The sequence below is a fragment of the Pediculus humanus genome, genomic scaffold, assembly GCF_000006295.1.
Source record: "Pediculus humanus corporis 1103172107531 genomic scaffold, whole genome shotgun sequence".
NCBI classification, from domain to species: Eukaryota; Metazoa; Arthropoda; class Insecta; order Psocodea; family Pediculidae; genus Pediculus; species Pediculus humanus.
Window position 1 is genome coordinate 25,452 of NW_002987147.1, and position 11,755 is coordinate 37,206.

Sequence of the window (11,755 nt, forward strand, 5' to 3'; positions counted from 1 at the left end):
TATTTATAGGAATTTATTATTATTATTATTATTATTATTTCTGATAGGAAATCGATACGACAAAATAAAAAAAAAAAAACGTAATTAATAAATAATAATAATAATATTATATAATTAGTAATAAAATTAAACAGGAAGTTATTCGATACGTTATTAATTAACTTATATCCGGTATTAATGGTGCTTCGTCTGCTACCGTAGTAGGTTCTTCGTTTGCTTCTTCGGCTTCTATTATTAAAGCATCGTCGTCTTCCTAACAAAAAAAAAAAAAAAAACGAATTTAAATTTTTTTTCTCGCCATTATTATTATTAGGGCTGACTGACTCGCGCGTACTCACCGCATTTATCACCGGACTCGTACACTCATATTGAAATGCATTTCTAGAAAGATCTACTTCGACGGGAAACAAACTGTTTTCTTTAAGGAGTTGTAAACTTTTCGAATAAAAATCTGCAAGGCCGGTGACCATTTTTTGTAATTGTATAACAATATCTTGTACGTGTTTGTTATCTAATAATTCTAATTTGACGAGTACGTCTGATCTTAAACGTGCAAATCTCGCTCTCGCTTCCTGTCTGCATCTTAATATCAACCTTCAAACAAAAAATGATAAATTTTTTTCTTCGGGAGGGGGGAGGGGGAGGGGAGGGGATTTTTTTAAATCCAACCGACCGATACTCGTAATTTCCCGTTTCCACGCGGTAGAGTGGTTCCTGTAATATCCCATAACTGTATTCTTCATCGTCCATTTCTTTTACTTTTAAACAATAGGATAGATATTCGAATTTTGTGTCAGCGTATTTATTTATTGTTAGTTTCGTATCCGGTATTGCTTTGTGTAGGTACGTGCCAAGATCCGATAACATCTATAAATAAATAAATAAAAAAAAAAAAAGGGCCGTAATCAATTTTTTTCTATTATTTGTTTATCTTTGAACGTATGTATTATTAATTTTAAAAGCTTTTAAAAAATTTTCTTGAGATTATTATCGTACATTGTACCGATGCGTGATTTTGATAACGTTATCTAAAAAAAAATTTATTTTTATTTTTACCCTAATCATTTTTTTTAAATCGAAAAAAAAAATGTTAAAAAATGTTTAAAAATTTTGTTTTATCACATTACTCACTGGTTTTACAGTTTTAAGCATTTGCAAACCGTATTTTTCCATTTGACGATGATAATCTCCAAATTGTCTAAATGCTTCGCTTGCTCTTGGTTGGGGTTCTCTTACACCGATTCCGGCAAAAGCATCACCGAAAGCTAAAATAATAATAATAATAATAATAATTTGTTTTAATTTGTTTTGCATTCGGCTTTGAGGAAAACATTGAATTTTTTTATTTTTTAGATAAACTCTCTCTGACCTTTGTAAACTTGTAGTAATTGAAAAAATGCTTTCATTACTCTTTTCGTATGTTCTACAAGACCTTGATACATCATTTCAGTGCTTTCCAATTCTTCTAGTTTTTTAACTAATGTATCATTGCAAAGAATTGCTCTGGATAATCCTAATGCATCAGCTGTTGCACTACTCATATTTTCAACCAAACGATGTTTTACTTTTTTCAATATTATATCTAATGTTTTACCTTGTTCTGGATCTGCATGAAGTTTATTGTACCTGATAATTACTTCATCCTTTTTTTTAAAAGAAAACATAAATGACATATTTTGTTATTAAAAAATTATTATTAATAAAAAATTTAATTTTTTTTCTTTTACTTTGCATGATTGAATCATTTTAGCAACTTCAACTTTTGTTTTTCCTTTGACAGATTGCCCATCGACTCCGACCAATTCATCGCCGCTTTGTAATGTGCCATCTTTAGCAACCGGAGTGTTATCGAAAACCTGAAGGAAAACGAAAAAGGATTAATGGTAAGTCATTTTCATTTAAATAACATATCGACACAAACAAATTGCTTTAGAAAAAGTAATTTATAGATTGATTGTGATGCATTAAAAAAACCATGGAAAATTTCACTGTGCAAAATAAAGCATTTAAATTTTTTTTTTTTATTCATCAATTGTTTAAAAAACGAATAGAATAAATTTACATATTATTGAATTAGTTATTAAGAAATTTAGGTGCATTTATCAATGAAAGAAAGAAATACAATTAAAATATGGTAAAGCAAAAAAAAAAAAAAAAAACAAAAACAAAAACACTGCCTGACAAGTTAAGAAAAAAAAGTAAGAAAATAAAAATTTCTGTAACCTTTTGTTAAATTTAATCAATATTATAGAATAATGGTCATTAAAATGATTTCGATAACATTTTATATTTGATTAAAACAATAATTGGTATGGTGTAACTTTAAAAAAACAAAAAATTGTTTTTAATGTAGTAAAAATAATGCAGGAAAAATTTTTTTTAGCTCTCTAAAAGCTTTGCATAAAGTTTTATTATACATAAACTGAACTTATAACCTTAAAAAGTGAAAGCGAGAAAAAATATTACAAAAACAAAAACATATTCATGCGAATAATTAATTTATTATTCATACTTGAACAATATATAAACAGGGGCATAAGGGTGCACCGCCACCAATACTGATACCGATCAAATTTGAATTATCTTTCTTGACAGTAACAGTTCCAGATGTAACGGTCATACCCCTGAAACATGTTAAATCGGTTGTTATGTCATTCAAATACGCATTTTATATTAATAATATCATATATTACGATGAAGCATTTTCATAATTTTTGTTAAAATAGATTAATTTGTTTTAAAAAAAAAAAATTTTGTTTAAATTGAATTTTTGTGCGAGTGAAGCTTAAAATTTTTTATTTTTAACAAAATTTATAAGGATTCGGTGCACATAATTAATTATTCATTAATTAAACTTACATAGTATCTTCTTCGAAAAAAAAATCATCATCTAATTGTAACATATTAATTATATGTATTTGAAAATTCTAAATATTTAATAACAATAATAAGCCTAAAATTATTAGATTGGAATCAAATAATAATAATAATCGTCATAAGTGTCAGCAGTGTTGCATTAGAACAAAAGTCTCAAAGGAAATTTGTCAAAGGTTTGCTAAAGTCTAAAGACCTTGGATTGAAATACTGTTGAGTAATGAAGTGATTAGAAGAAATAAGTTGTTGTTGTCGCATGACACTGAGTCATATTAACAAAAAAAAAAAAAAAAAACTTTAGTACGACGTAGATATTCATTGTGGCTAGTCCTTCTACGCCAGTGAGTGTAAAGGATAAAAAGAAAGCGTTACATATAAATTAAAACGTAATAATTTTCATTTTTGGAAATATTTTTTTTTGTACGAACATTTACAATGATGAAGAATATATTATTGGGTTTTTGTTTCGTCGGAGTGATTTTATCGGAAGGTGTTAATGGAAAATTACATTGTAAAGCAGCACAACCAGATATTCCACGTGATTGGATTACGATGGTTGATCCTTGCACGAAAAAAATGACAGAACAAATTCAAGAGGAATTAACGGCTGCCATGACCTATTTAGCAATGGGAGCTCATTTTTCAAAAGATACCATCAACAGACCCGGCATAGCCGAATACTTTTTCAAAAGTGCTTCGGAAGAAAGAGAACACGCAATTAAATTAATTGATTATTTGCTTATGAGAGGAGAATTAACTCACGACATTAAAAATTTAATTAAAGATCCTATGCCGGATAGAACCCATTGGGAAAATGGTCACGGTGCATTCAAACATGCACTCTCTTTGGAAAATCACGTAACGAACAAAATCAGAGATATAATTATTACATGTGAAACTCCAGTTAGTCCTCCGTTTAATGACTATCATTTGGTTGATTATTTGACTGGAGAATATTTGGATGAACAACACAAAGGCCAAAGAGAACTTGCTGGAATGATTTCCATTTTGGGTAAAATGTTAGATCACCATGGTACAATTGGTGAATTTTTATTCGATAAAAAATTATCAAGCAATGAATTATTTTAGTTAAATATTTTTGAAAGTATCCATATTTACATATATATATATTTTTTTAGCAGTGTCATTATGTATTATTAAAAAAAAAAAAAAATAATCAGTAATATTTTAGCAGTTTAAAAAAAAAATGGTTATTTAAATTTTTTTTTTTTTATTAATTTTGTATAAGGATGTACTGTATGCATTTACTGCCTGTGATTATTATTATTATTATTATTATTATTATTGTAAAATGAAAATTATATATAATTTTTATTTTTTTTTTTTTTACATTGTTGCAAATTTGTAAAATATATCTTTAAAAGAAAAAAGAAATTTCTCTTAATTTTTTTTTTTAAATTTTGATGGTAGAAATTTTACAGTATTTCCTTAAATGTCAAAAATTAATATCTTAGATAAATATTTATTTTGTTTTTGGAAAAGGAACAGGTATATTGATTTCAATTTAAATTTTTATAATTTTTTTTTTTTTATCGAAAAGGGTTTTAACGACTGAACATGTTATATCACATGTAATGTATCAAGTAAACATGTTAAAATTAATTTTACCTTTCTTTTTTAAACTAAGTATAAAAAAATAAATATATAGATTGTTGCATTTTTTTTTTTTTTTTTTTTCACTTCATTTTTATTTCCCTTTATTTATTTTTTTAAGTAAAAGCAACAAGTGTTTAAAATTAACTCTTGGAATGTATATAAATTTTATGAATTTATAATATTTGTTTATAATATTTTTTCATTTGATTGTTTAAATAAACAAAACGCGTTTGAAAATTATTAACAATGAATCATAATTATCAGAATAATTAAATATTTTGTCGTACATATAGACTTTGAACTAAGATTGTTCGATAAAACATGACTACTACTTTAATAAATTGAAGTTTTTGTTATAAGTATCAGGTTGGAAAATGATTTAAATTAATGTCTATAATAATTTTTTAAGAAATAATTTATGAATGAATTCCATTGAAATCAATTATAAATATTTCTAAGAAATTAAAGTTGTCGTAGGAAACTTTTTATCAGGTAAACATAATTCTTAAGAAATTTGATAATTGATTTATGGTACAGAAGCATTTACTCGTTAATCAATTAAAAAAAGGCTTTTCGAAGTGTTGAAATTCAAAATAAAATGCATGTATTGCATTTCAGTAAATTAATTATATTTGAAAAAATACTTATAAATAAATACATAATACTAAGTTAAAATATTTCTTTTGTGGAATTTATTAAAATCAGACTTAATTATTCTGTAGAAAAACCGAATACTTTTAATGTGCCTGCATCTCTTTTTCTGTCATATGCATCTTTGTCATCACATGCATATGCTAATAAATATTGTTTGGGATGCCAAGCAACTGTAAATGTTGCCGCTTCCACAGGTATATCAATAACTTTTTCACCTGTTTCTACTTCTCCTATGTCTATGAGTAAGTCTTCGGAAGCACTAGCCAATAATTTTCCATCATATGAAAATGATATAGTTCTTACTGGCCAATCCAATCTAGAAAATGTTCTTAAGCAAGCTAAATTTTCTACATCCCATAAAGAAACTAAAGCATCAGCTGATCCAGTCGCAAAATATTTCTTATTCGGATCAAACTCAATGCAAATGCAAGTACCTGGATGAGCTTTAAGTATGTGCTGTAGTTCTAAATCAGGATAACTTAAAATATGAACACAACCCTGACCGTTTGTTAAAAAAAATAAATCACTGTCCTTATTCCAAGATATTTCATTTACTTCAAAATGAAATTGTTCTTCAGCTAATATTTTATGTGTTCTGGCATCTATAAAAGTAACTAAATCTTCTTTATTGCCTACAGCAATTGTACCACCATCAGGAGCCCATGTTATGTTTATGTTTTCGCCTTTAGTTTCTACTATGGTTACACATTTTTGACTTCTTGCGTCCCAAATTCTAACGGTTTTATCTCCACTTGCAGTACTTAAGAGGTCTGGATGTGTAGCGTGCCAGCATAATTGATCAACACTGGCTCCGTGTCCTCGAAATGTGAAATCTTTATTTAGTTTTTCCCGATCTAATGTGCAAACAGAAACACACTTGTCAAATGAACCTGATGCCAATTTTTTGCCGTCGCAACTCCATCCCACAGAATGAACTTTTGAAGTGTGAACCGAAAGTTCTCGACTTTTATTGTGAGTTTTAAAATGATTTTGATAAACTTCTAATTTGCTGTAAAAAGCATTCATAGTATTCACAGGAGGGCTCATTTTTATAATTATTACTTTCAAACACCGGTAACTCTATGGTTAAAACAGAGCAATTTAATTTTTTGTCTATGGTTTATTGTAAAGCATCTTGTAGATGTGTTAAACTTTTAAACCGAATATTATTCGTTAGGTATTTAATATTTTTTTTTGTGGAAAAACTTTTATAATAAAAGGTTTTTATAATGTATGATGATTATGGAGACTCGGTAAGGAAAATATTCTTAGAGTATTTCTTTGAAAAACTCTAATATAAAAATAAAATCAGATTTTTAGGTTATGATTATGTATGGTCACATACTGAAAATCATGTTGTTTCTTTTTTTTCTCTCTCTCTCGTAAATTAAAATTTAAAAAAATTAAAACAGTCCTAATTTTTTTTAAATTATTTTATTTTAGGGATACGATTATGGGTATTCAACTCCCAACGATTATGATATTCATACGGGGGAACCACACAGCGACATTGAATACGATAGATCTTACGGTAAAATTCCCGACATGGTAAAAAAGTTTATACCATATTTCAGGGATGTTATTAATGAAGGAAATATTTTTGAAATACAAAATATTTACGAAAATTCTTTTCCCAAATTATCATTACAATATTTTGAAAATAGGCCTTGGCCAGATGAGCATGAAGTTGCTCCTCTCGTTGACAACGATACTGTAAGTATAAAAACTTTAAAAAATTATAATCATGATTTTTGCATAAATTTGTTATTTTTTACTAAAACATAAATTTTTTTTGTGTGCAGAATTTTCTAATTCTTTACAAGGAATTATATTACCGCCATATTTATGCCAGAAGTTCTTGTGACCCTACATGCAACAGAGATTTGGTTCTTTTTACAATTATTGTGACTTGTTTAATTATATTTTGGGTATGTATGTAATTTACTTAAAAAAACTTTTTTATAATTACATTCTTGTAAAGGGGTAATAATGTAAGTAATGTATTAGGAGAAAATAATGTAATGTTATTTTTCTTATTAGGTGCAAGTGGGCCAATCCCGTTAGAATTACCTGATCAATGGCTTTGGGAACTTGTCGATGAATTTGTTTATCAATTTCAATCATATGCACAATACAGAGCAAGATTATCAACTAAATCTCCAAGTGAAATTGAAACATTAAATCAAAAAAATGAAGTTTGGAATGTGTTATGTGTATTAAATGTACTTCATTCCCTCGTCGATAAATCCAACATCAAAAGGCAGCTCGAAGTAAATATCTTTTGGCAAATATTTTAAATTTTTTGATGAATGTATATTTACTTTTACAATAATTTTTAAAATAATAAATAATATCTCAGGTTTATGCCAGCGGAGGTGATCCAGATTCAGTTGCTGGAGATTTTGGAAGGCATTCTTTATACAAAATGCTCGGTTATTTCAGTCTTGTAGGGTTATTAAGACTTCATTCGATATTAGGTGATTACTATCAAGCGATAAAGGTTTTGGAAAATATTGAATTACATAATAAAAAGGTAAAATATTTTCATATAATGACATTTATTAATTAAATTGTGATGTAAAACACATTCAATTTTGATTTTCAGAGTCAGTATTCGCATGTTCCGGCTTGTCAGATATCAACTTCTTATTACGTTGGTTTTGCTTACTTAATGATGCGTCGATATTCGGATGCCATTAGGACGTTCAGTTCAATTCTTTTGTATATACAACGCACTAAACAACTCTTTCAAACCAGGACTTATCAAAATGATCAGGTTTGTATAAGTTCATCGAGTTTGTTTAAATGACAGATTCATTTTATCAGGCGAATTTTAAGTTTATTTTTTTTATATTTTTAGATAAATAAGCAAGCCGATCAAATGTATCATTTGCTTGCTATTTGTTTAGTATTACATCCTCAATGCGTAGATGAAAGCATACAACAAGTTTTAAGAGAAAAACAATATAATGAAAAAATGTATAAGATGCAATGCGGAGATTTAACCGTTCGTTGTTTTTAATTTTTAAATTGAATAATTTTTTTTTTTTTTTTTTTCTTATTAGTTTTTGTTTGAGTCGAAATAACAACAAGTTTTCATTGTAGGAATTCGAATCCTGTTTTGTATTCGCTTGTCCGAAATTTCTCTCTCCGTCTCCTCCTCCACCCGATGCACCCAATGAAGATTACGTCAAAGAAGCCATCAATCATCAAACTCATGTTTTCATGGAAGAAGTTTGTCAACAAAAAATGTTGCCCACAATCAGAAGGTTCGTTTAAACACCAAATGATTAAATTTTATTTACAATTAATTTAAACTAAATAATAAATAACTTTATTTTAGTTATTTGAAACTCTACACAACTCTACCGTTGTCAAAGCTTGCAAATTTTATGAGTCGTCAGGGAGAGAATAAATCCGAATTGGAAAAAGAAATTAAAACTCTGTGCATCCACCTTCTCTGTTTCAAACATAAAATGAAAAATGTCGTTTGGACAAAAGGAACATCGGGTTTAGATGGAAAATTTCAATCTGGATCTGAGGTATGAGTATCAATCGGAGTGGTGGTAATGGGAAAAAAAATAGCAAACGTTTTTTTTTTTTTTTAAATAATAATTTTATTGTCTTTTTTTTTTTTAGCTTGATTTTTACATCGATAACGATATGATTCATATAGCAGATACAAAGTAGCTCAACGTTACGGTGATTTCTTTTATAAGAAAAATATTAAAATTCGAAGAATTAAATCGAAAACTTCATGCGATTAAAATTTAAGACAATTTTTAATTAATTATTTTATTACGATCGATTTATATATTTATACATAACATATAAATACACACATATATATATATATTATCATTGTAATTTTTTTTTTTGATAATTTTACTCGTTACACAACAAAAGAAATGAAATTATTATTTTAAAACTTAACATTTATTAAGTTCTTTTAGATAAATGAATAACCGACAAATTTCCATATATATAATAAATGTTTAGTTTTAATATTAATTTTATTTATTCATCGAAATATATTTGCTATACTCATATACAAATTCAAAAATGTTTCACAAACTACATCTCCACACAAGTTTTTTTTTTTTTATAGTAAAAGGTAGTTGCTAAATTTATTTACAGGTGGCGCCAAACTAAAAAAAAAATTTTCAGGGCCCTAATATCGAGTTTCGTTAACGGTTCTTTTTAGTTGCGCGATTCGCGCTTTTATGTTTCATTAAATCAAAAGTAAAAATGAATCAATTTTCGTTTTTTAAGTTAAAATTTGTTATTAATTAATGTGAAAATATGATTTTAAAATAAGTGTTATTATCAGTTATTATTTTTAAATAGGAGGAAACCTTCTGCGGGTCAAAAACCTCCTTTCAAAATTTTTAAATAATTTCTGACAATTTTAGGCGTTTTTATATATATATATATAAAAGTCACGATTAAAAATTTTTTATATATTAATCACATTAACTAGATAACTTAAATCGTTTTTACTTTTGTTTTTTCATATATATTTTTTATTGTGAGAATCGTGAATTACATATATTTGAATATAAAAAAGAAAATCACCAAAAATTACAATGACCGTTATTTTTTTTGTTTGCAAAATTTTATTACCAAGTGAAAATGATATACATTCCTTTTTTTTTTTTAAAGTGAAAACTCAAAAGTTGTGTTGAAAATCGGTTTACATATATATATAAACCCATATTGTTACATTTATAATATATATTATTAATAATGATATTAATATCAAATTTGAAATATTGTAGTTAAATTAAAGTGGTAACGTCGTTTAAATAATAATTGTAATTATATAATGATTAACAAAAGTAATTAATTAATTAATTTTTAACAATTTTCATGTTTTTTATTTGTTGCGATTGAAAAAAAAAAAGAAAAACAGAAAAGAAAAGAAAAAAACAGAAAACAAATTCTTATAAGTAGTTAAGCATTTCAAGGTCACTTGTTTCTATATTTTTCCTCATGCCGCCATATTTAACGAAACAAATTTTATTTATTTATTTATTTTTTTTTTTTTTAAACGCGTTACAAAATTTTTTATTTTAATAATTTATAATAAATTAAAATCATTATTAATAATAATAATAATATTTATAATGTTAAGTGAAAAAATTAGTTGAATCGTTCCAAATAAAAATAAAAAAAAAATCGTGGAAATAACAAAATGGCGGACGATTATGCAAAGATTCCAACAGTTTCTGAAAGAAAACAAAGATGGCGACAATCGGTAAGTAAATTTAAACGATTATTAAATTAATTTTAATAAAATTATTAATTTTAATTTTAATTATTAATTGAAATGCCCATTATTATTATTATTATTATTACGTTTTTTTTTTAAAGCGTGAATGAATACAAATGAATGACAAAATTTAATAACTTAAAAAACCGGTTAAAAATTGTTGGCATAATACATATATATACATACATGCACATGCATACACATCACCACGCGCACACCTACATCACTCACGCACATACATATACATACATATTATTAAATGCCTAAATTGAAATTTTTGACAAATAATAATAATAATAATCTTTTTTTTAATTTTTTGAATGAAAAAAAAAAAAAAATTAATTTAGGCCGTTTTTTTTTTTTTTTAAATTTATTCAATAGTTTTAACAAAATAAAAAGTTAAACAAAAAATTTTTTTTTTTTTTCATTATTATCATTATTATTATTTTCATTCGATTTTAATTTTGAAATAATAATATTATTATTATTATAAAAAAAAAACAAAAACTCGATTTTGTTTTAATAATCGTATTTTATATATTTATTCAAATTAAATAACAAATAATTGAAATATTGAAATTATTATTATTATTTTTTTTTTAATTTTTAATTTTTTTTTTTTTTTTTTTAATTTTTAAGTTTTTTTTTATTATCAGTATTATTTCCCTCTCTCCCAAAAACAATTCCATATATGGAATTTATTTATTTATTTATTTTTTTAATATAATAATAATATCGGGAAAAATAATATATTTATTTAATTTTTCCGAAAAACCAGTTAGCATTATTATTATTATCATTTTAATAAAAAATTAATTAATTTTATTTATTAAATATATATATATATATATATATATATATATATATATATATAAACGAAAATAATAATGATAATAATGTTTTTAAATCAATTAAAAAAAAATTATAAAAAAAATTAAAATTTTTATTGTCAATCAAAAAAAATTTTTTTTTTTATTTCGCCAACTTTTTTTAATTCCCAATACGTAATAGTAATAATAATAATAATAATAGTAATTAAATTAAATTTTTAAAAAATTATTTATTTATTTTATTTTTTAATAACTGGTTTTTCGGTGTGACATACACACATGTATATATATATAAATTTTTTTTTATTTAATATTTTTTTTCCACGTAATAATTATCATACCTTATATAATTTATCATTATTATTATTTTTTTTTCTATTAAGACTTTATATATTTGATTGATCCATTTTTTTTTTTTTTTTTTTTTTTTTTTTTAAAATTAAATTTTACCCCGGGTTCCCTCTTTAATTTAAAAAAAAAAAAAAAAAAAAAAAAAAAAAACTTTTAA

General features: G+C 25.1%; 4 protein-coding genes across 4 annotated transcripts; 2 read left to right on the forward strand and 2 right to left on the reverse strand.

Moving 5' to 3' along the window:
- Positions 1-157: 157 nt before the first annotated feature.
- On the reverse strand, positions 158-2,620 carry Phum_PHUM182140 (PRKCA-binding protein, putative; the record flags this gene model as incomplete). The annotated part of the gene is made up of 7 exons (XM_002425157.1): positions 158-253; positions 339-594; positions 674-867; positions 1,132-1,265; positions 1,370-1,643; positions 1,728-1,856; positions 2,513-2,620. The coding sequence occupies 7 exons, from the start codon at positions 2,618-2,620 to the stop codon at positions 158-160; spliced, it is 1,191 nt and encodes a 396-aa protein (XP_002425202.1).
- A 692-nt stretch (positions 2,621-3,312) lies between these two features.
- Phum_PHUM182150 (secreted ferritin S subunit precursor, putative) lies at positions 3,313-4,251 on the forward strand (the record flags this gene model as incomplete). Its single annotated transcript, XM_002425158.1, has 2 exons — positions 3,313-3,364; positions 3,395-4,251. 2 exons carry the CDS (start codon positions 3,313-3,315, stop codon positions 3,961-3,963), a joined length of 621 nt encoding a protein of 206 aa, XP_002425203.1. The 3' UTR covers positions 3,964-4,251.
- A 951-nt stretch (positions 4,252-5,202) lies between these two features.
- On the reverse strand, positions 5,203-6,171 carry Phum_PHUM182160 (THO complex subunit, putative; the record flags this gene model as incomplete). Its single annotated transcript, XM_002425159.1, has 1 exon — positions 5,203-6,171. One exon carries the CDS (start codon positions 6,169-6,171, stop codon positions 5,203-5,205), a length of 969 nt encoding a protein of 322 aa, XP_002425204.1.
- A 519-nt stretch (positions 6,172-6,690) lies between these two features.
- Positions 6,691-8,835, forward strand: Phum_PHUM182170 (eukaryotic translation initiation factor 3 subunit 6-interacting protein, putative; the record flags this gene model as incomplete). Its single annotated transcript, XM_002425160.1, has 9 exons — positions 6,691-6,858; positions 6,948-7,077; positions 7,186-7,415; positions 7,505-7,678; positions 7,751-7,921; positions 8,006-8,152; positions 8,251-8,414; positions 8,489-8,687; positions 8,785-8,835. The coding sequence occupies 9 exons, from the start codon at positions 6,691-6,693 to the stop codon at positions 8,833-8,835; spliced, it is 1,434 nt and encodes a 477-aa protein (XP_002425205.1).
- Between the last annotated feature and the right edge of the window lie 2,920 nt (positions 8,836-11,755).